Genomic DNA, 23,740 nt, shown 5'->3' with positions numbered 1-23,740 from the left:
TATGTATGTATATATATATATATATGTATGTATATATATATATATATGTATGTATATATATATATATATATATATATATATATATATATATATATAGATAAGGCTTTAGAACCCCTTTATTAGCCTTTTATAAACACTTCCCACACTCTTGCAATGTTCTTAACAATGTTCTAAGCTCTCTAAACGCTCTAAAACAGCAAAAGAGAGCAGACTACTACAGTTACTGAGCCACAGGAGCGGGCTGACCATTGAGGCTCGGTTTGGGTCACGCTTGATTATTTTAAATAAACAACCCATGCTACTTGTGCGGCTGACTCAAGTATAAGCCCCCCCCCCCTCCTTTCTCTTTCTCTGCTATGACAGACAGCCTCGGATAGAGAAAGGAGGGGGACAAACGTAGAATATCTGCAAAAAATGCTTAGGTGAAAAAATAGGAGAAAATCAGTTTAAAAAAGAGGGAGAGTGCGGCTCACTCAGGTATAAGACAGCTCCCCCCCACCGCCCCCTCTGTTTCTTTCTGAGGCTGTCTGTCGCAGCAGAGTAAGAGAAAGGAGGTTGTTGAAGGTGGGGTTTGTCTTTCCCCTTCACCAATGTGTGGTGTGTGATCTTTCATTGAAAACCCGCGAAAGAGTGAGTCCACATAAGTCAAAACGCGAAGTATCGAGGGAGTACTGTACACCCCTATTTCAAACCCACCTGCCTCTCGTTCTACTGAAGCACAAGGAAGACAAGTGAGATCAATCAAGTACAGAAAGCAAGACGCTGCTGCTACACCACATAACCCTTTAATGCATTTTAACCACAATTACGTGACTTACTCGGACCCCACAGAGCCTTCCTCATCTGATTGGTTGGTCTCGTCCTCTGATTGGTCGCTGAGGAGGTCGCAGGGCAAAATGACAGAGGAGTCAGCAATTTCCAGGACGGGTGCGATGCTCGGTCTGCGGCTCCCAGCGCTGGTCTCCGTCGGTAAGGCCAGTTTTCCACTTTCCTCAGGAGGATCAGCGTGCTGCAGATCTATAGCTACGGTGCCTGAAAATTACACGAGTTTGTTTAATCAGCAGTGAAGCAGCCATGGCATTTCTTACATTACTTCAGAATGCACAACATTTTCAGGATAATTTGCATGTAAATGCTATGGTGAGAGCCAGGGACTATTTCTACCTTCTTGGGGCTGTTAATTTTTAATTTGTTCAGCATTTTAGCTCATTAGTCTTTTAACACAAACATTTCACCCTGAGGAGAAAATGTATTGGTTTCCAGACAGACTTCAGTCCTCAGTGAATGGCATGCAAACAGTAACATTATCACCAATAAATACATTTTAACATACATCAAATAACTGTAATATGATGTACAATGCATCTATTAGGACAAATACATGACATATGCACAACACATACATAATCTTTTCTGGTATTATTAGACATGTTATAAAGTACATTCAGTAAATAAAGGAAATATGACAAATTATTGGAGCTACTCAGAAGAGTTGGGAAAAAGAAAGAGGCTTTCTTTTTTAAGTCTTGAGATTAAGGTCAAGAATTGAGTGTCACGTTTACTGATAGAAAAAGGTGCAGTGTTGACTTCAAATTAACCCGTTTCATTTATCCACAAGACTCTTATTGTGAAAGACTGAAACAATTTCTGAGTTCTGCTGCAGTGGCAGTAATAAACCACACCTCAAGCACCCTGCAGATGTTGGATGCTGTCTATCATGGTGCACTAAGAGTCATAACTGGCTGTGATTATCGTACCCATCACTGCACCCAGTATTCACTGGTTAACTGGACATCATTAACTTCACGCAGACTCTCTCAATGGTATATTTTCATGACACACAATTGGCTGATTAATGAATGAGCCGCATGATTGGCATTCAGTTTTTACTTAAAATCAATTACTTAGCACCTGCTGCACCTTTGAGCAGCCCACAGCTGCAGGAGAAGCTTCCTCCTGCAGCGTGTCAGATCTCCGCTCTGCAGCGGAGAAGTGGGCGTGGCCAAGAGCGCTGGCAGATGGTAGAGAGCAGCCGGAGACAGAGAGCTGGTCCCAAACCCTTGTGATAAACGAGGGACTACTGTACAGTCATGTCCACGAGCATAGCTGGGTTTACTTCTTCTGCATTAAATCCTGTAAAATGACATCATACTTTCAAAATTGTGATGTTTGTCTGTCAAAATAATTTACACTTCAGCCTTGCCCACTTTCATATCAAAACTTAAAAACAAACAAACTTTTTTATTTGTTTTGGTCTGAGTAGCCCCAATACTTTGTCAAAGTAAACAAAGTATAAGTATTAAGTGCAACTTGTGTAGTGTAAAAAAAAAAAAAAGACACTTCATGCATAAACTTACCAAATGAAGTGGCCTGATCAACTTTCACAGGTAAAAAAACAAAAAAACAAAAACAAGCACATTACAAAATGTCAGCCAACGAAGCAGTCAGAAAAAAAAAAACATGCACTGGTCAGCGAAAGCGTCATCCAGGCAGCCAGCATTTAGAAATGTACAAAGTGCAGTTCAGACTAAAAGCATCCGTTTTCTCTTCTTCCATGCAAACCATTTCAGCCACCAATAAGAATCTCGGGGCTGGTCATCTCCAACGTTAACCTGCTTCTCTGGTTCTGGTCTTACCCATGCTGGCGATGATGCTGTGCACGGGCAGCCTGGAGGGGGCGTCGTATAGGCCGGTCACGGACAGACCCTTGCTGTGCTTCTCCTCCTCTTTGAAGATGAAGGCTGAGTTCTCCTCCTTGGTGATGTTGATGTAGTAGCAGGTATCGTTAGAAGCCATGATGTGACGCGGTCCAGGATTCAAGAGGATGCTCTTGTTGTCTTCTCTCTTCACACCAATCAAACACACTCCGTACCTGCAGGAGAGAAAATACGCCTCAGCTCTACGTGCTTTCGGAGTTCCCAGATACATTACTATTTACTTCATTAGGATTAAAGTTTAAAATACTAAACCATATTTACTAACTTCTTGTGGGCATGGAAGGAGGCGTAAGTGAAGCTCTTTCCGTCGTACTCCCCAAAGAACTTGCTGTCACATAAGCGGATGTGGTAGACCTCGTTTCCAGAGCAGCGTCCATACATCTTCTGCCACTGCTCGGGTGACATCTGTCCTTCCCTAAAGAACGGGTTATTATAAGACTTACAGCACCATCAGATGAGAGTTCTAGTTTCTGTTTTAACTAGTTGAACATATCTGTGCAGCCATTTATTCAATCTACCATATTTTTCACCTACAAGTCACAGATTTCCTTGTAATTTGCATACCCTGCAACTTATACGCTGAAGCAATGCATTTATGGATTTTTTCCCATATTTATAAACCAATTTTTGGCTGAGATATGACTGATTTTATTCATTTTGACTGAAAATGTTGAACACTACCATTTTCAGCCGCTAGATTGCACTCGAGTTGTATGGCATGCCATTGTATCATGTAATAGGTAAAAGTGACTATTAATGACACCATCGTCTGCCTGGAGCAACCGTCAAATCAGCTTCATTTCGTTGAGCTGCCCCGGAGAAATGCAGCTAGTTTGACCGTCAAAGTGCATTTATTAAGTAAAAGTTTAACTGAGGCACACCTTTACTATAAAGTCGAGCAAACAAATAATTGTTTTTAGGTGGTTATCTTGTTAAATTTCAAAAAAATGCACAGTGAGTCACCCTATGCGCTTCATGTTTCCAGGTATCACCTTTTGAAATGCAGCTGATTTGACCGTCAAAGTGCATTTATTAAGGAAAAGTTTGAGACACACCTTTGCTATAATTTCGAGCAAACAAATAATTGTTTTTAAGTGTTAATTTTGTTAAAATTCTTGTTAAAATTCTCCCGTGCACGCTCCCACGGCCACCATTTGGCAGCCAATCGATTTTTGGCACAACATCGGCCCACATTTCCGGGTTGTTAGTGGTGATGAGTAACAAACGCGACGTGTCAGTGGTGACGCATAACAGATGCGACGTATACGGCGAAGCAACGTATTTATGGATTTTTCCACTTTATTAGACATATTTGGACTGATGCGATTTATGGGCGGTGCAACGTTTACGGCGGAAAATACAGTAATTTACAGCTGTGTTATGGCTGTTAAAATGAATGAAATACAGTTTTTAATAAACTTTATTAGCCTCTCAGTAGCTCTTATTTCCCCACAGAGTGATCTGGTTCTCACACATGAGAGAGAGCTTTGAGGTCATTGAATTTAGTGCTCGTCATAAAGTTAAATCAATTTGATAACGTTTAAATTGGCACCTGCCGTAGAAACGTCTTTTTTAATTTCTGGTACATTCACAGCCAGAGGCAAGAGTGAGCTTCTAGAACTAAAATAAACGAGTTGTGCCGAGAAGTTGAACAGAATGAGGGAAAGCTCTGTAGATCTGTAGCCTAAAGAGAAACAGCGTGATGTTGGAAGCAGAGTTTAGTGACAGAACATTACTCAGTTTGTGGCAGGAACAGTCTGTGTGACTGTTTCCTCCTTCCTGACTTTCCTGCAGAAAAATCGCTCGTTTGATCAAACGATCAAGTGAAGGTTCATCAGTTCACATGAATAATGACCACCAACTGTGAGGCAGCCATTTGTTTTTTGAGAGCCACAGAAAAAAATTACGTTTGCTTGTTATGGACTGTTTGGACCTAGGTGTCACAGCGGCGCCATTGGTCGAGCTGCTGCCGCTCAGCGAGAAGGTTGTTGGGTCAAATCTCGGCTGGGGAACTTTCCTGGTGGAGTTTGCATCCAAAAGTGACCACGTTTAGTCAACTGGTAAGGCTGGTGTTAAAAGTTTGAAATCTAATTAGGTAAGAATACAGATTCTAAAAGCTTAAGATCTGTTTGCAAATAGCTCAGAGTGCAATGGTATTATTTCACATGGGAAAGATAAATTAATATGAAAAATGCACTGACAGTAAAACTTCAGTGTTTGTAAAAGGTATGTATAGTAAGAGTCGGACACTAGTGGGCTTCATTAGTACTGAACCACGTTAGTTTAGCTACAGATATCCTGATGCATGCTCAATAATCCAGGTAGAAAATCTAAAAAAAAAACTTGTTAAAATGAAACGGTTCAACAAGTTTTTTTTAATTTTTTTTTTAATCCGTCCAGAAGACTTGACTTAACTTTTTTAGATACGCTCCAGATACGTCTAATTTATTTCAGGTTATTGCAGTTATTTACACAAAATATTGTTTAAAAACTACTTTTTTTTTTTCCATACAACACACTTGAACAGCACCTCTGCCCACTTCTTGTCTGAATTTGGTTGAAACAATGAAACAGTTTCAAAACAGCAAGAATATTTTTTGGTCATGACTTCGGCCATAGTAGTAGCTCGTCAGTTTGGTCAAAGCTAAGCTCTCCTCTAAACTGAGGTCACAAAAAGCTTTCTACAACAAGTAAGATAGTATTATTCATTACTGTTCTACAGAATCTTACTTTAAAACCTTTTAACTATCATTTTAACTGTCCTGCTGCTGGTAAAACATCTCCCTGAACTAATTCTTAGCAGTAAATACACATCACCTGAAACATTTCAGTGCTGCTGCGGCTTTTGCTTTACTTTCACGCGAGATCATCAAATATATACAAAGAAGCACGTTTATTTTCATTTTACATGATATACGCACGTGTAAAAAAAAAAATCTGCGATGAAAAAGCTAGATGGAATAAATAGAGAAAGTTTCTTACAGTTTTCCCCAACAAACAAACCTTTGTCTAGCTATGAGTCAAACTGTAACATCTAGCAGAGAGTTCATCTAAAGCTCGTTAAATCAACAAAATTCAAATGTATTTAATCAGTTCGTAAATAAATAAATAAACAGACAACCGGCTGTTGGATTTGTTACATTTCAACAAAGCCAGGCAGTTTCCAGTGTTTATGCCAAGCTCAAGCTGAACATTTTTAATTAAAGAATATTTAATTCACTTGTGCGGGAACAAAATCCAGCTTTTCAAACACCAAACAAAGGGGACATATGGGTAATATGAGTGACGTGACAACTAAAAAACGATGGAGTTTTACTGAGAGCAGACACCAGTTAGACTCAATAAATATCAAACAGTGGAAAAGCTGATCTAGATTGAATAATTCTGGACTGTTTTACCAATCAGCCTGTGAATAACCTGCAGACAGGGAGCAGTTTAGACGCTTACTGTAAGTGGTGGTAGTGTGTACTCACTGTCCTCTGGAGGTGTGAACCAAGAGAGTCACTAACGTGGACGTGGCGGGACACACGCAGTTCAGAGCCAACATGGCGTACTTGAACTCCTCCTCACACACGACGTGATCTGCTCAGACCAAACGAATACGACATTTCTTCTGCATCCGACTGGCAAAACGTTTCCAGTTCTGAATCTACGGATACTCACCAGCAAACTTTACATGGAATTTATTTTCTGGTTTGAGGATTTGGACGTAAAGCGGGCAGTTTGGAGCAAAGTCCTTCGCCGCCCATGCCCTCAAAATAGTCTGGTGATCCTGCAGGAGGAGAAACGGCTTCAATACCCGTGCAGTAACTCATTCATGAAGGCAGGGGGGATTTTATGGACTCTGGAGTTTTAGCAGACCTCCACGTTTAACAGACAGTCATGATAACATCTACACAGTATCTCTGTTTTAGAAAAAATAAAAAAGCAATTATCACGAGTGAAACTTGAAACAGCCTCGTCTTTAATTCGACTCATTTTTTGATGCGACTCACAGCAGCAGTTCGGTCAACTTCATTCCTGCTGCTCAGGATGAAGCACGCCTCAGCGTCGTCCATCCTAAAAGAACCAAAGGCAGATAAATGAGGATCTGGTCATGGGCTGGTGGCAGCAGGAGGGCAAATTCAGCCAAACATAAAATCGATCGTTTAGTCCAGTCGATGCAGGGTGTGGATGAGCGCTATCGTTCCCAGACTTCAGCTCGAAAAGTTTAACAGTCCTGAACCTGCATGAGAACCGTCTGCTGTTAGTCAGGTGTAAAACTGCACACGAGGGAGCAGGAAAATTGATCTTTGTCAGATACTTTACAAATTTAGGAGGGAAGCGTGAACCCCCTGCAGCGTGGCAGGAAGTGATGCATTTATAAATCCAGTTGTGGATTTAATACAAGCGCTGAAAATGAAACGCCTCATCAGCTGCACACTTTTTAAGCCAAACAAGGGAACGGATTAGCAAAAAAAAAAAAAAAAAAAAGTCTTAGAATTAAACAACTGCAGCACGTTATCAATCAATATGTATTTTGAAAATATTTTTTAATTCATTATTTTGTTTAATTTCAAGATTCCAAGCCATGGTTGACTCACTTGGCCCTCATCAGGTCCTGGTCTTTGAGGGCAGATCCCTGCAGGTAGATGACCCTCTGGGACCACAGAGGGATCTGCAGGATACGCCGAACCTGAATGTCTATTTCTGTCGGGCACAGAATCACCACATAATAGTCCTGCAACAGAAATCAACAGAGTCGTTGTTTTTTTTTAAGCCCAAACTTATTAGATCTTCAGTTTTTATGAAGGCTATTAAAAATGTATGAATATTTATGAAAAACGCTGTTACAGTCTGGATGAACTGCATACTTTTATAAAGTGAGAGGGCAGTAAACAAAAAGCACAGGCAAATTTCTCTCTGAGGAAATTAGTACAGTTCTGAACATATAATTTACTATTATACCTGCACATATTCTATGTAGTAAAGTTTAATAGTTGGGTCTTGTTAAAAGACAAATCTTTAATGTGCTGAATATTAAAACTTTTTATGAACCGGAAGGGACACTTTAAACTCTACTCTTGCTTGCTCGTCTTGTGTAATTATTCCGCACTTATCCCACATGAACACAGAAGAAAAAAAACATTAAACTAATGGAAGTACTTTAAGCCACACATCAGGTAATCACACAACCCCTTAAAATGAGATTAACAATAATCCATACCTGTAGGTCAGCAGTTAAAAGGTACTCACTGCAAAGTACGAAATCAAACACAAAGGTTCTCTGCATAGATCAAATGGTGTTGTTTGAAAAAGTTTACTCCAGTATTCTTCTGCTATATTGATGTGAAATATTGAAAACTCTCAAAGAACTCAGATGAATCATCTGAAAACCAGAAGAAGGCTGGGGTCACATGACTGATTTCCATTAGGCTGACCATAATCTGAGCAGGTAAACAAACATGGCCAACAAGTTTAACGTTCGGCCTGTTTTCAGCCACTTCAGCTGTTTCTGTAGGCAAACAAACACAAAAGGTAGTTGGCATCTAGCACAAATTTAGCTACGGTCTTTTTTATTTAAGGACACATCAGCTATTGATTATTAAAAAAAAAAAGTTTATGATTTTCATTTTGACCTTGGGGTACATTATGGGGGTGCTCCATGAGTATAAGATTGGGGGCCCGTTGCTACAAGCTGTTTGGTCCCTATACAAGAGGTGTGACAGTTCGGTTTGTATTGATGGCAGTAAGTCGGACCCCTTCAGGGTGGGAGTTGGACTCTGCCAGGGCTGCCCATTGTCATCGATTCTGTTCATAACTTTTATGGACAGAATTTCTCGGTGCAGCCAGAGGGAGGAGGGAGTCCAGTTCGGTGGCCTCAGGATCTCATCTCTGCTCTTTGCAGATGATGTGGTCCTGTTGGCGTCATCGTGCCGTGATCTCCAGCTCTCACTGGAGCGGTTCACAGCCGAGTGTGAAGCAGCTGGGATGAGAATCAGCACCTCCAAATCTGAGGCCGTGGCCCTCAGTCAGAAAAGGGTGGATTGTTCTCTTCAGGTTGGGGGTGAGGTTCTGCCTCAAGTGGAGGAGTTCAAGTAGGGCTGGACAATAATTCAATATTGATATATATCACAACATAATTTTATTCAATAACGGTGATATGAGTTTCAAGAACATTTTCGATTTTTCGATATACATTACACTATGATTACAGCGTTTCACTGACGCATTTCTTTTTCTGTTCGGGTTGAAGCAGCTGCTTCAGTTTCAATCCGAACAGAAAAAGCTGCGACACAACTACGTAATTGCATGGTGACATACACCACAGCTCGAAGGAGTCAGCAGTAGCAGGCGCTTCGAGAATGTCCCGACTGGGAAGAGACCCAGGACATGCTGGAGAGACTACGTCTCTCCGTTGGCCTGGGAACGTCTTGGAGTCCTCCCAGAAGAGCAGGAAAATGTGGCTGTGGAAAGAGATGTCTGGGCCTCCCTGCTCAAGCTGCTGCCCCCCTGAACCGACTTTGAGACAAGCGGAAGATGATGGATGGATGAATGGATGGATGGACGGATGGATGGATGAATGGATGGATGGACGGATGGATGGACATGTTTGCCAGTCTTCCTGTTTGCACAAGTACTTTTAAATGTTCAGTGGTTTGATACTTTGTATTGCCAATTTCCAAACTGAATGCAAATCTCAGTGTTCAACAAGAATTTAGATTAAATTCATAAAACTGTTCTTTAACGTTTCTACAGGATATTAATTTGTCTCGTTCATTGTCCACTGCACCTGCAGCCTTGGATGGGCGTAGAACTCATTGAGGAAATCCATCAGCAGGTCGATCTTGAGCGAGCTGACGCACAACACCACGTGTTTTTCAGTCTGCGCTCGGTGGCGGCTGTAGTTCCCTCCCAGCTTCTGGCTCTCCATCCACAGGTACGCTAGCTCTTCAAACTAACAACACAGGCGTGAAATCAAGAACTATTGAAAGTAAACAAATACATTGAGCCAGGTTTGATCTTAAGCAACAAATTATTTGAAAATTTGTGATGCAAGAAGCATGATTTTATTTCCAATTTTCTCCCCATGAGTTTGACAGTGACATAATGTCTTCAAGACATCCAAGGTGATGAAGTGAAGTGTTGGGAGAACATTTAAATGCATGATGAAGTGAGTCTGAACCTGACTGAGTCTTGTGAACTCCTTCTGCAGCCAAAACTCTTAGTGATGCAAACGCCTAATTAAATTTGAAATTACTGTCAGTCTCCATCTGCTGCATGAACATTTTATGATAATATTTGAAGCTGTGAACATAAAAATTTCTAATTCTTGACTTGCTCTCAGTGGAAGGCAGACACATCCTCCTCTGCTCCGTCCCTCTTTTGTCTTGTTAACCTCTTTCTTACAGAGCCTCTTTTTTGCATACATTCTGAATTGTTAACGATGGATTTGATCAGCTGGTCTCTCAACAAAATTGATCAATTTTTTGCAACAGGTGGTCAGGGTGAAGGAGAACCCTCTTACCTCTACGGAAACATAATTGGATCTATGGTAACTGGATTCTGCTGTTTAGAGTTGGTGGAAATCTGGATTGTCAACAAATTTGGAAACACCAGCAGCTGTTTAAGCTGCTTGGAATGTGTGGAGAACGTGCCGAGCTTGGCATCACTCAGACTACATGTGAACTATATGTGGTGCTATACCAAAGCTGAGCAGGCTGATCCTTATCAGGACTGTGGAACTGTCTGGCAGTGTCCACGAATGGTTGGAAAGAATAAATCTTGGAGAAGTTGTAAGCTCGACTTCGGCATAAGTAACCAAATTTGTCTGTTTGGAGTTGCCATGAGAGAATGTACTAGCAAGACTGTAAGGCAGACACGGAAATTTATGAGTTAGACCTGACCCAAAACAATGTTGATATCTGAATCTGAACCTGGCCTTGGAAGGCGAACTATCTCAATTCCTCCTTGGATGTCATGGAAACAAAGACGCTCTACCCCCTCTCCACCCCCTCTCCACCCCCTCCCATCTCCTAAGTCATGGGCCTGTGACAGAACTCAACCGAGCTGGCTGATAAACAACCATCTCTTATCAGAACTATGGCTGGGGGGGTTCTGGATTGTGCTGTGCTACGACCTTCCCTCAAACTCAATGTCTTCACTGGCATATTATGTGTCTTATGTCTATTTATGTTGCTTTTTGTTCTGAGGTCATTTCTGATCTCCACTTTCCTCATGTTGTCACTTATCTAAAAAGGTGGCGCCGCTCAAGTGGCTGCAGCCTAATCTCCCCGTGTATGTCTTTCTTTTGTTAATGCACTTTGGTAACAGTTCCTGTTTTAAATGTGCTATACAAATAAATCTGACTTGACCTGACTAATCAATGGACAGATCTAAGATGAGGTGTGTGTGAAGTGCTGGTTTAGTCCTTCATGTACCTGTAGTGGGAGGACTACGAGTGCAACGCAGATGAGAATGACCACCAGGAGCTGGGAGGGCCAGATCTTCGGTGTAACGTCTCCGTAGCCCACCGTGGAGAAAGTGACGATGCAGAAATAAAACGAGTCAAACAAGGACAAGTTCTTCCCGGCTCGCTCTAGATGCTGAATCCCACAAGCTCTGCAGAAAGAAAATAATCAAATACATCAGACGAGCGTGCTTCATGTTAGAAAAAAAAAAATCTAAATAAAACACTTGATAAGTATCTCACTAAATATCCCAAGGTGCTTCAAGATTATAGTTTAGACAGGTCCGGAGCGAAACTCAGAAAACAACATGAGCACAGCGCAGTCGCTCATCTTAAGTGGCAGCATTGATTGTTCCATCAGTTCTCTCTCACTGCCTGGGCCAGTTAATTTTTCTTTCTTAGATAGATCGAAGGTTTAATGAATCCTGGAGGCGCAGGAAGGAGACGATGTGAAGGAGAGGAAATGATGAGTGATGGTCATGGTTCAGGATCTCTATCAAACAGCTACAGCCTAAAAGAAAGCACCTTTGATTTAAATGAAATAGTGGTATAAATCTAAAAGCAATGATAAATAACTGAGGTTTAAGTGAATGAAAAACCCCGGTGAGTTATTGGTTTAACATCAACAACAGTGAAGTCTTAAACGGTACAAAAGTTATAAATTGAGGTGGTCTTTGTCAACAAAACATAAAATGTCAACTTTCTGATTGATCAAGAAAGAAAACTTTAAAATAAAGTCATTTTAGTGGTGAATCTACAGTAAAAATCTGTCCGATACAACACATTTTGCTGTAGCCCTAAACATAGTTGAATGATTTGTGCTTGCAGAAGTAATATAAAAAAAGAGGAAAAGAGGAAGTTGAAAGAAAAATCAATCTAATAGAAAAGAGCCGCGAGATAAGACTAATTTATTTTTGATAGAGACAAATTTACTTCAGTCAGATATAAACAAGTTCAGCCACGTGAGAATTGAAAATATACAGAAATTTAATTCTAACAAAGAAAACGCTCTGTCCTACTGAAAAGAGTAAAAATAAAGGATTTACTGGCGTCTTCACAGATGATTGACACAAACAAAACAAACTAAAAAAAATCTGTAACGAGGCAGAACATGCCAGCCTGAATGATAAACAGTGGCCATATTTTTGTGGAATATCTTCTTAATTAAAAACAAAAAAATGTGTTGCTTTAATAATTAAAGGTCTCTTTTTTCTTATGCATTGATAAATTTGGTATTTTTTTTCCTGGGACAAATACTTTATCCATGAACAGAGGCCTTTTGATTAAATAATATTAGGGAAGCTCGTCCAATGTAACTTTAGTTGAATTTCAGGGATTCCTTCAATCTAATTTGATCCTATCACAAAAAAAAGAAACAATTTTGGCCTCGCTGCAACCAACGGGACACTTTGTTGTGACTGCAAGACGTTTGGGTCAAGAGGTGTTTGAATACCAGATGTCGACTCACCCTGTGAAAACCAGACACAGTAATGTGCAGATGAGGATGAACACTTGGTTGAACATGGCGGAGTGGGTCCTCTGGATGGCACGGTGAAAATCATTCTGTGGAGACAAGATTACCCAACATATTTAATTTACTAAATTATGACAGAGGAATAAAACTTTTTTACTCTGGATTATAAATAAAAACCTCTGCAAAGATTAAACAAAAGTCACATTGCATCTGAGAAATCATTCAAGAAAAGCTAATTAGACGCCCTTTATTACAAGAAGAATCACAGTTTCTGCTGTTGACTAAATAAACAGTGGTCATTGTTGTCATGGTGTGTATTTTCAGAGTGTGTGACGATGTGAAAGAAGTGCAAGGACAACTTTACCTCATTTTTATAGTCTCTCTCTGTAACTTCAGACGCTAACGGTTCACAAACATGTTGCCCCAATTTAATTTACACATCGTACACGTTGGGAACTTGATCTTTTAATTAAGATATCACAAATCTTTTAATGCATCTACTGAAACGAATATTGAGGCATACCGGTACATGTTTTTCTACATGTACAGTGTCATTTTTATTTTTCATTTATTTACCCTTTATTTATCCAGGCAGTCTCATTGAGTCATGAGGACTCATTTTCAAGAGAGACCTGTTTGGGAGCAGATGGTGGGGGTTGAGGGCCTTGCTCAAGGGCTCAGAGTGGAGTAAATGAAGGTGGAGACAGGTGTGGGTGTTTCAACATTTCCACACACATTTTGATGTTGTCGGTCCGAGGAGTCGAACCGGCAACCTTCCGATCATAGGATCACCTTTTCTAACCTCTGCGCCACCACTCCCACCATTTTCATTCATATTAAAGTTTTGCCTTACGGCAAATAGAAGCTCAAAAAGTTAATCACGGTATGACTATTTAGATTTTTTTGTCAGTACATTAAGAGAAAGCAACAATGTGACGCATAAATCCACCAGTTTCTAAAATCTAATGTTAAACACTGCATTAAAACCTAACTATAAACTCCCCAACTACTAGCTACTAATAGTTGCATCTTGTTAGCATGTCCTGCCTGTACCACCTCCTCGCTGCAGGACCCGGTTCTGCCATCTGCCGACTACAAGCTTTGGCATCAAGCGCTCACCGTGTCCTGACCTCATCTGAATCACAGTGATCTCACAAATCACACTGCAGCTTAAATATAACAAACTGCTTTAAATGCCACGTAGCACTCAGAATTTGAGCATGACCGGCACAACTTTTTATTTCTGTGCATGATTTGCTTCCAAATTGTACAATATAATAATGTTTGAAAAAAAAAACAAATAATAAAGCTCCTTCAGTGTAAAGGTTTATCTGCCAGGAGAAACAAAACAGGCAGTTGTGACATCCACGTCTTTCTAAACCAGTCTGCTTCTTGAACGTGAATAAATCAGAAGTGTTCGTGAAAAATACCAATTAATTAGATGGAAGGCCAACTTATCAAAGCGCCAGTGTTCCTGCTAACAAGGTTACGCCCATGTAGACAAAACAACTTGTTTCATATAGATGCACTGCTTCGTGCACGGCTCAGATGTGTTTACACAACGACAGAAGGGAATGAGCCCATTTAATTCAATTGTGTCCAGTTAAACTGAGTTAACGTCCAAAACATTCACAGCCAACATTCTTCATCAGCTTCTAGTGAGGTCAATGCTCCCCTAAAACCTGCAGAAGAGCAGAGTGTATGAACTGAGAGTTGATGCTTCTCTTTTTTATTACATTTAGTTTATTTCCATTCCTAGTTCTGGCTTGTAAAATTACGAAGAAAGTCAGGGCAGGAGGAATTTAGGGTTCATCTTTATGTATAAAAACTGATTATTTGAAACATCAGTAGGCGATTATAATCGAGATTTAACACAAAAGTATGTTTTAGTTGGCAAAAATAGACAAGAGTTTGTCAACAAATACATTACAAGATGATTTAATTGTTCCTTCAAGATGGAGTGGAATAAATTTTCAATAAACAAGGCAACATAATCAGTGTTCTGTTTTGAAATAAATTAATTTTGTGTGCTGTGAAACTAAAATCATACAAGACCACCCAGACTTCTATGAGCAACAAGTCCATAATATAAACTATGACGGTAAAGAGCCGTACCAATGGCTGTTTCCCACCATAATTAATGTAATTATGTTGGATTTAGGAAACACAGCGTTATAAGTACAGTAATAAGAACAAACAACTAAATATAAAAAATACTTACAATCATGTTCTCCAGAGCACCTTTGGCGAGCCAGCAATTAAGAAATACGGGAACAAATATGTTTCTTAATGGACACCAAAAGATCTAAAAGGTGGAGGTGAAACAGATTTGCTGTAGTTACAAGCGTATTATTTTAATGTACAGAAAGAAAAATGACAAAACAAAACAAGATTCTATATTCAGCAAAAAAGCAAACAGAGGCTGTTTGTCTGAAATACTCACTGTGACTATAAATGGCACTGTATTGATCATCTCCAATATGAAGGACATCTGGAAGATCTGCTCCCAAATGTTCCCCTAGAGTTGAGATTTATGAGAAAAGGTAAAGAAATCAGTGAGTTTATAGTGCCAGAGAGGATAAGAAGCTAGCTAGCTAGCTAGCTATCCATCCATCCATCCATCCATCCATCCATCCATCCATCCATCCATCCATCCATCCATCCATCCATCCATCCATCCATCCATCCATCCATCTATAAACTTGATTTCATCTCCTCTGATGATGCAGAGCTACAGTGTCAGGTTATATAAAACCAGCATTATGTTCTCAATCAGGTCTCTATTCATTCTGATAATCTATTCAAATTTCTGCATCCTTCATTCTCACTTTTAAACACCTGTTACGCAATCGTTCTTTTCGTTATAATAACATGCCGAGGCATGTAATCAGTGCTGTGCTGAATACAAAATGCTCGGCCTTTTCCAGTCAGCAGAGATAGAACCGTGGTTTACGTTTGGTCTAACATCACAGCGCAGCGAACAACAAGTGGACGTAATCTTCAGCAGGCGGTGCATGACAACATGCAGCCAAACCCCGGCAGAATGAGAAAGCAGGGCTGCCTTCGACTGGAACTAAAGCTGAGCCTTCAGTTTTATGTTGGATTGTGCACAAATCATTTAAAAGTTGAGTTCATCTCCACTTAGAAAACACAATATGGAGCCATTCCACATGAACTGAAACTAGGATTTCTTGAAAGAGGGCATATAGCCAGCCACCTTGCATGCTGAAGTTTAAACAAAGATCTTGCACAATCTGTTGGGACTGGGACCACGTGATGGGGATGAATCTCATCTAAATCGCACCAAATGTGTGCAAATATCAGTAAAACTGACTGATTTGTAGCTATTTTTCTGTTTGCTGTGGTCAATTAGCCGTGGCAGCCATCTAAAACTGAGCGGGCTCCTGAAGTTAATCACTTGTAGATTTTGTAGATTTAAAGATCACTTTCTGAGAAGTTTAATAAAACTGGTCCAGCAGTTTATGCTTTGCTAAACGCTACAAAACCACACAAGCAATTACACGAGCGCTTGTCTTTTAGGGCAGTAGGCCATGATACAAGCAACAGAAATCCATTAAACAACCCACAGAGGAAGAAGGAAATGGTGTGGTTTAACACAAAAGGATGATCTAAATACGAGACGATAAGACGTTTCACAGGTCGATCGCAGAAGCACATTGAAGTGATTCTGCAACATGTTCACTAGTGTGAGAGGAGGAAGCTGTCCGAGTTGTCAGACATGTTTAAAGATGTACTGAACTGTTTTCAAAACCAAACCCAGACTTCTTAACCCTACAGAATTATATCAAAGCTTCTGCTGACTCTTGCTATGATTTATTGTATTGCACAGCCAGTACCGTGCACCTTTTATAATCGCCAAATACACAGAAATGCACCTACAGTATATGTTGCCTCCGTATCGAACATCTGCTACACTTCCAGCTCTGCAAACCTGTTTAAATATCTGCGTGCAACCCAGCTGGGATAGACTGAGTAATTGGACTCAACCACGGAAGGTTTCGGTGCATAAAAGAGAACAAAACAAAAGTTCTGGACTTTAATCCAAAAGCTGTAAAACACCACGGATGATTAATGAGACAAACCGAGTGCAGTGAAGGAGCCTCTTACCTTGTAGCTGAGATATGTGATCAGCATAGTCTCCAAGAAACTGATTAAGGCCACTGTCACCTGCAGCAGAGAAGAAGGTGATGAACGAAGCCCAAATCTGCAGACTCATCCATTTTGGTTTTTATTACCGTCACAGAGGAAATACAGCCCTCTACGTCTAATAAATGACAGCTGGCAATTTGTGGTTAAATTGCACTTTAAAGTTTAGCTCAGGAACTGAACTATAATTTATGTTCATATTCACAGCAGGTTTAACACCCTCACCTGTACTGCCCACACAGACTCGCATCTAGTCACCCAGAAAATTCGAGCCCTGTAAAATAAATAAACAGTAATAAGAATATTTATTACTAAATGCAACACAATAACTGAAAACATGAGCATATATTTTTGTCTGAAACGTACCAGTTGATGTCTGACTCGGTGGTATTTAGAGAACTGCTATTGCGACGTATTGCACTGTAGAAAAAATTTAAAAAAGCAGCAAGGGGAAAAAAACAAAAATAGATTTCAAATGTGTGAACGTAGGCATGTGTGAGGAAATTGGCTCGTTGGAATCATCTGCTGGAAATGTTTAAAACAATATGTAAACACGATGCAGTAACAGAAGGTGTAACTTGCTGTTCGTCACAGACTCCGTGCGCTGTGGTCACATTAAACATGACACAAATAAAATGACATCCTTTCTGTAAAAATAAATAAGGCAGCTTCATTCTCAAGAAGAGCCTGTGGCTTTTTATTTAAAGGAATTCTTGGATGGAAACACTTTTTTGTAGATAGTCATCTGGCTCGTTTGAAATGAAATTGATCAGAGTTAAGTGATTAAACAAACTAAAATCAGCAGCCAAGCAGTAAATAATGCTCTTATTTTGAAAGGGTAAAAAACGAGGAGCGTCTCCTGCCGACTCTCACCATGGGTTACTGTTGGTCTCTCTGGGGCTGTCCAGGCTGACTCTGACTATGTAGAGGACACAGGTGAGAATCTTCAGAGCGAAGTTGAACAAACGAATCCTCAAACCTGTGGAGCAACGAAAAAAAACACACCAATCGGATCTGTTTCATTCACAGACTTACACTTTAGGCTTCAATCTAAAGTTTAGATTTTCACTGGTAATAAAAGAAGCTAAATATCTTATTTTCACATATGTCATGCTCTCTGGAATTTGCCAAAATGCATCTTGACAAGCCACAAAGTTTCTGGGAGAATGTCATTTAAACAGGTGATGTCTTGAATCTGTGCAGAGCGCAAAAGAATCTCAAGACTATCAAGGCATTCTGGAATGAAACATGTTAGAAGGTTGCAGGTCCTCCAACCAGATAATGACCCAAACTCAACTAAAAACACTAAGAACACTGGGCTTCTTTGAAGTGGCTTTCTGAACCCTAATCTGATGTTCCTATTGAACATCTGTGGAAGGAGCTGAAACAAAGTCTGAAGAAGAAACCCTTCAAACTGGAGACAGCTGAAGGAGTTTGATCATGAAGAGTGAGCCTAAAAACCTGTTGACAGATGCAGAGGTCTGAGAGTTACAGAAACTGCTTGATTGCAGTGATTACCTCAAAAGGTTGTGCAAAAAAAAAATTAAGTTAGGGAGTCCATCCTTTTTGTGAAGAACTGTCTTATTAGTTTATTTAAAAAAAAATCTGTTAAACCAAAATAAAAAAAAACCCAGATTTTCATTAGTTTTTTTTTTTTTTTTTTTTAAATATTACTTATGTCCATGTCTAGTTATTTCAGTGACCTTGGAGGGTTTTCTTTCCAATACAAAGGGCTACAAACACATGTATCCACACCTGTAGCTTTCAAGTCCTCCAAGAATAATGCAAAATATATACATTTATGAGGGTACAACACACTGTAGAAACACCCAGCAGGACAAATGGGTGACCAGTAGATATATTAGAAGGATTTTAGTTTTTAATGGGATCAGGATTTTCATTTGGTTCATACCAATAGGTTCAAATATCAGTGCCACATGGAATTAAGAGAAACGCCTGTCTGAAGACATGCGTGCCATCCAGGGGGTGGAACTAGCTGTTTCTGAACAACCACAACAGCGACCTAATACGTTCTGACATGGTCTCTTTGAATGAAGTTCGCATCAACATTAAAACAGTTTGAAACCCAACAAACAACAAAGGCCTGCAACCAGGAGTGGCATTCTCATTAGACTCTTGACACTTCGTGTCAGTCTTTCCCGACTTATTGAGGACGAGTCATTCCAGAGCTGAGGTTATGTTAACGACTTTTCCTACCGAGGGCCTCTCGCTGTGCTCAATTTTACAGGAAAATCTAAATGAATAAGGAACACATTGAACTGCTGATTTGTTCCTGGGTGGCTTTAAACAGACACTTTAGCTCCACCAGCCTCCCAGTGAGAAAAGCACTGATGCTTTGCCACATTTCAACAAATGGGCCTTGCTTCTTAATGTCATGCAACCACAAAAAAGCAAAACCTCACAATCATTTACAACAAGGAAGCTAATGCAATACAGAAACCCTAAGTGAAACAGAAAATGGACATGCATCATCAGCGACTTCAAATGTTTCTTTATGTTATTATTTGTCCACTTAGCTTATCTGGTAGACAGCAATCTTACCATTTTCACTGTAAGACGAGAGTGGCTGATGCTTTCTGTTAGCTGCACTTACTTGACCTTTGGTTTTTGATGAAGAAAAGCTTCAGCCGCTCCTTGAAGGTGTTTTCATTCACGTAGAACTCTACCTGCACCCTATGAGGAAACGTACGAGCAAAATGTTATTTTGTTTTATGAAGGAGAGCATACACACCTTATGCTCAAACACAAATACTCCAAAACATAATAACCAAGAGACAAACTCTAATTTGTAATGTACCACGTAGACGAGAGATAAAAAATTGTATTTTGTGTGTCCAAGCAAACTCATTAAAATGTGCACGTAGTCCTTAATTTAAATTCTGACACCCATCCAAGAAATACATGAGTTTCAAAACCATGTTAAAAATATTCTTCATGAGTTTTTTTATACAAACAATTAAAAATCCAAAATAAACATTATACACAATCCAAAAAAAGACTGAAGCAAAGTTTAGAAACTACCATTCTCAGCAAATACTTTCTTTACTTCTTATTATAAAAAGAAAAGTATTAGCAACAAAATATATTTACTTACTCAAAAAAAAAAACCCATATGCTAACATACAAATGACCTAAATTCAGCAAATAATTTCTAATTTGAACTCAATAAATACCTCTGATTTCAAAAATGTTTTACTTGATTTTGTTTGCATTTTGTGAAATATTTTATTATAACAACAGGCTAGCAAAATAAAATATCAATAAATTTTTTGGTGTAATTCCTCTAAAAATATTTGTTAACTGTTTCAAGTAAATGTGCAACAAAGCATGTAGTTCCTCTTGCAATGCTAACAGCATCAAGTATGTGCAAGACTTAAAAATGCTACTTTTTTAACTTCATTTATGATAACATACATGTCAACCATTTTTACAAACGACTAGGATCAGATAACGGCGCACCTACCTTGATGTGCATGTTTTACCTAAAAACACGATAAATTACATTCAGCATTTAAAATTGCTTTACTGAAGCATTGATCCAAGCACACAGGTATAAATACAGGGTTTGAATATTTCAGTTTGCTGTTAATATTATTAAGTATGTATATATATATATATATATATATATATATATATATATATATATATATATATATATAATCAGTATATCAGGTATATTGAATACAATAGTATTTAATTTAATTCAAAATATTTTATTAATCCCAAACGTAAATTAAATGTTGTTGTAATGTGTTATCCTCGTTTCATTGAGGTGTTATAGATACTGATGGCTGTAGGCAGGAAGGATCTCTTGTAAAGGTCCGCCCCACAGCAGATCTGAAGAAACTGACATCAGATGCCGACCAATCCGTCCACCCAGACTAGGCTGGCGTCTCGGTCCCTCCGGGCAGCAGGACCGCCCGAATGCTGGGCAGAACTCCTCCCAGCGCCATCTCAAGAGCCTGAACGGAGGCCACTCCTCCCAGCAGCCGAGCTACTTGTTGTGGCGAACAGCCAGCTGCAGGTTCTGGGTGATGATCCTGTCCTTCTGCTGTCACAAGCCATGTTTCCTGCCAGCTCCAGTATCTCAGTGGTCAGGCACTCGAGCACAGCCGGCAAGGAGACGGGAATGCATCTACGGCATCTCCTTTTCAACTCATTTGAGAACTGGGGCTGTAGTTGAGATATTATTTGAGCTTTTGAGATGTTAATCAGCTGCTCCCGGTTGTAAAAAACCACCTTGTTGTTATGGTTACACATCATAACAAATATCCAAAACTAAAAAAAAAAATTCTGTAAAAATCTTTCCAGCTGCACAGCATCCGATACCAGAGGATACAATCATCACAAAAAATGTGACTTGTGTCCAGAAAAAGAGGAATTAAAGTTTCCAAAAGCAAACTCTCAGAATGAATGTAAAAGAGCTACTCCAACATGCAGCCATCCCAAGCGGCGCAATTCAAGAACAATGAATGCACACTGAACACAACTACATGATGCAAAACGTTGCTTACAGTATTTTCATCCCTCGAGTCTTTACTAATTTCTGGACATAAATAAATGAGAACATGAGACAACAGCCTGGTCTATATTGAACTCAAACATTTTCATTAATAATTAAAAATCATTTCCCTATAAAAACAATTACACATCAAGCACTGTTCACATGGCACATGAAAGGCTATTAAAGAGCATACATATGAAGTTTAATAGGCTTTTTATTGAGGCGCTTGACCAAACAATCACTCGCGGAGGACTGGTGACGTGGCTGCAGAACCGTGATCAATATAAATGCAGGTAACGAGGGAGGATAATTGTTTGGTTCTGCAAAGCAGAGATTTTTTTTGTCACTAATGAGCAAGAAAGGGAAGTAATAATGGTCTTACGATCACAAAGGGGACCCTTAAAGCCATCAACCACGTCTGACAAGATGAATACACGATAGGAGAGGAAATAATAGCATAGCAATTACACAATCCAACTATTAACAAAGGTTTTCTCTATATGCTTGGATATAAAGGGTATATGGAAGGAAGAACAAGTCATAGCAGCCAGCTAATTCTGTTTTTTCTTGTTCAACAGCCATAAAGACCACTTCCAGGAGAGAAAACATTTAGTGACATGTCTGTGTTTTCGTCATGAAGAATTAAACAGAAATACACACGATCATATTTTTGAACAGGAAATGCTAGCTTTATACTTTACATGCTACGAGTGCTTTTAAAACCCACAGCAGCTTTACAGTAAACTATGACCCTTTGTGTTACCTAGGCGTCAGAAAAAGACAGTCACAGATTGATAATGGCTACAGAGGCTTCATGTTTACACAGCTTGTCCACAGACGTGCAATCACCCTTTATACAGGAAGCACGCGCAGGACAAAAACTGAAACTTGACTCCTCTGTGGTGCAGTTCGTATCATCGTATTGTTCGGTTTTCTCTTTGTGTGTTTGTTGTGGGGCGACTATTAGCCATCCAAAACAGAAACCCATCTTCCAATAATTTGTAAGAGTTTCCGTGTATCTCATGATGTAATATAAACATCTGCAGTCCAGGAATTACTTGCTTTTGTTTGTCTTAATTATTGTTTTTGTCCCCCATAGAGCATTCTGCCTGTCTGTCCGTGCATGTTGTGTGAATGATAACTCAAAAAATAACGGGGTTACCGACTTCCATTATTGTGTGTGACTACATCAAGGCGTAAGAAACTTTTACGTCAAACAATGGGTTACCAGGTCAAAATCCAAAATGGCTGCTGCCATCAATGTCCGTCTGTCTTGTGAGTTGGATATCATGAAAAATAAGTGCGGTACTGATTTCCATTTTGGTGTGGCTGCATCTAAAAAAGGTGTTTTTTGAAAATTGGGTTGCCACATCAATATCCAAGACGGCTTCCACCATATATGTATATGTTAAGCTTGTGAGCTGAATAACATGAAAAGTAAACAACATACTCCCATATGTAACCCCGCCCAGTCATTTGAGGAAACTAAACTTTTCAGATTTTATATAGTTTAAAGTATAGTTTCCAAAATTGATTGGTTCAAAAACAAGCAACGTCTGACTTCCATTTTGGTGTGTGGCTGCATCTAGATGTAAGGAACGTCACTATCGAAAATTGGGTTGCCATGTCAAAATCCAAGATGGCCACCACCATATATATGCAAACTGACCATTCCAGTCATTTGGAGAATCTGTGCTTTCTAGTTTTTAATATTGTTTTATATATTGTTTTCACAAATGATTGTTGTGGTCCTTGGCTGAATATTAACGTATGGTGGCCAAGACCCCGCTGGCTCCGCCATTGTGCCTGGTGGTGGATAAAATTACTCCTCCACTTGTCAGGATCTGTCACACTGCGCTGCCTTGAACAATAAAATTAAAAAAATTAAAAACTACATACCTCTATCTTTCTACGCAGTGTAACTTCTACCCACTTGAATATCTTGCTCCCTGTTCAATTTCAGTCTAGAATAACTCATCTCAAAAACTACAAACCTTCACTAGCAACTGGGAACATTGGCATACTGCTTGTTTCATTAAATGTGGATAGATTTAGGATGTCTTCTGACAGTACTCTCAATTAAAAAACTTTAAAAGGTTTTAAACTATTTTTATGGTGGTTTGAATATGATCCTTAGAGGAGAGCTGTAAAAACCCGACTTCTATTCTAACACTACAAAGTTCAAATGTACAAGAAGCGTATTATTATTCAACATTATTAGATAAATTACAATGGAAGGAATACTTCTAGTGAGTCCAGGCTGCTAATGTAGCTGAAGCTTAATAACATCGCTGCTTTATAATTATGTGCCTGTAAAAAGAAAAAGAAAACCAGATAACTCAACACTGTTTGAGTTTCAAGAGTGAAATAATGTTCCAATTTTTAGGAACACTGCCAAATGAAAGTGT

At 39.4% G+C, this 23,740-nt stretch overlaps 1 protein-coding gene across 3 annotated transcripts in view; it reads right to left on the bottom strand.

Moving 5' to 3' along the window:
* kcnt1b (potassium sodium-activated channel subfamily T member 1b) overlaps positions 1 to 23,740 on the bottom strand; it is an 82,960-nt gene that overhangs the window by 17,943 nt on the left and 41,277 nt on the right. For 2 of the 3 annotated variants that reach the window (XM_037680231.1, XM_037680232.1), the window contains exons 2-17: positions 19,422 to 19,501; positions 17,681 to 17,786; positions 17,033 to 17,081; positions 16,769 to 16,828; positions 15,084 to 15,158; positions 14,862 to 14,945; positions 12,635 to 12,729; positions 11,138 to 11,318; positions 9,490 to 9,654; positions 7,301 to 7,437; positions 6,713 to 6,776; positions 6,381 to 6,489; positions 6,191 to 6,299; positions 2,983 to 3,132; positions 2,637 to 2,872; positions 819 to 1,032 (exon numbers count right to left, since the gene is read on the bottom strand). In XM_037680231.1, the coding sequence (XP_037536159.1) occupies positions 819 to 1,032; positions 2,637 to 2,872; positions 2,983 to 3,132; positions 6,191 to 6,299; positions 6,381 to 6,489; positions 6,713 to 6,776; positions 7,301 to 7,437; positions 9,490 to 9,654; positions 11,138 to 11,318; positions 12,635 to 12,729; positions 14,862 to 14,945; positions 15,084 to 15,158; positions 16,769 to 16,828; positions 17,033 to 17,081; positions 17,681 to 17,786; positions 19,422 to 19,501 (1,914 nt within the window). The remainder of the gene's footprint in view (positions 1 to 818; positions 1,033 to 2,636; positions 2,873 to 2,982; positions 3,133 to 6,190; positions 6,300 to 6,380; positions 6,490 to 6,712; positions 6,777 to 7,300; positions 7,438 to 9,489; positions 9,655 to 11,137; positions 11,319 to 12,634; positions 12,730 to 14,861; positions 14,946 to 15,083; positions 15,159 to 16,768; positions 16,829 to 17,032; positions 17,082 to 17,680; positions 17,787 to 19,421; positions 19,502 to 23,740) is intronic. The other variant, XM_037680233.1, reaches the window with a different exon arrangement.

This window comes from Nematolebias whitei, chromosome 8 (genome assembly GCF_014905685.2).
Source record: "Nematolebias whitei isolate Nwh7 chromosome 8, NemWhi1, whole genome shotgun sequence".
NCBI lineage: Eukaryota > Metazoa > Chordata > Actinopteri > Cyprinodontiformes > Rivulidae > Nematolebias > Nematolebias whitei.
This window is presented reverse-complemented; position numbering and strand designations above follow the sequence as displayed.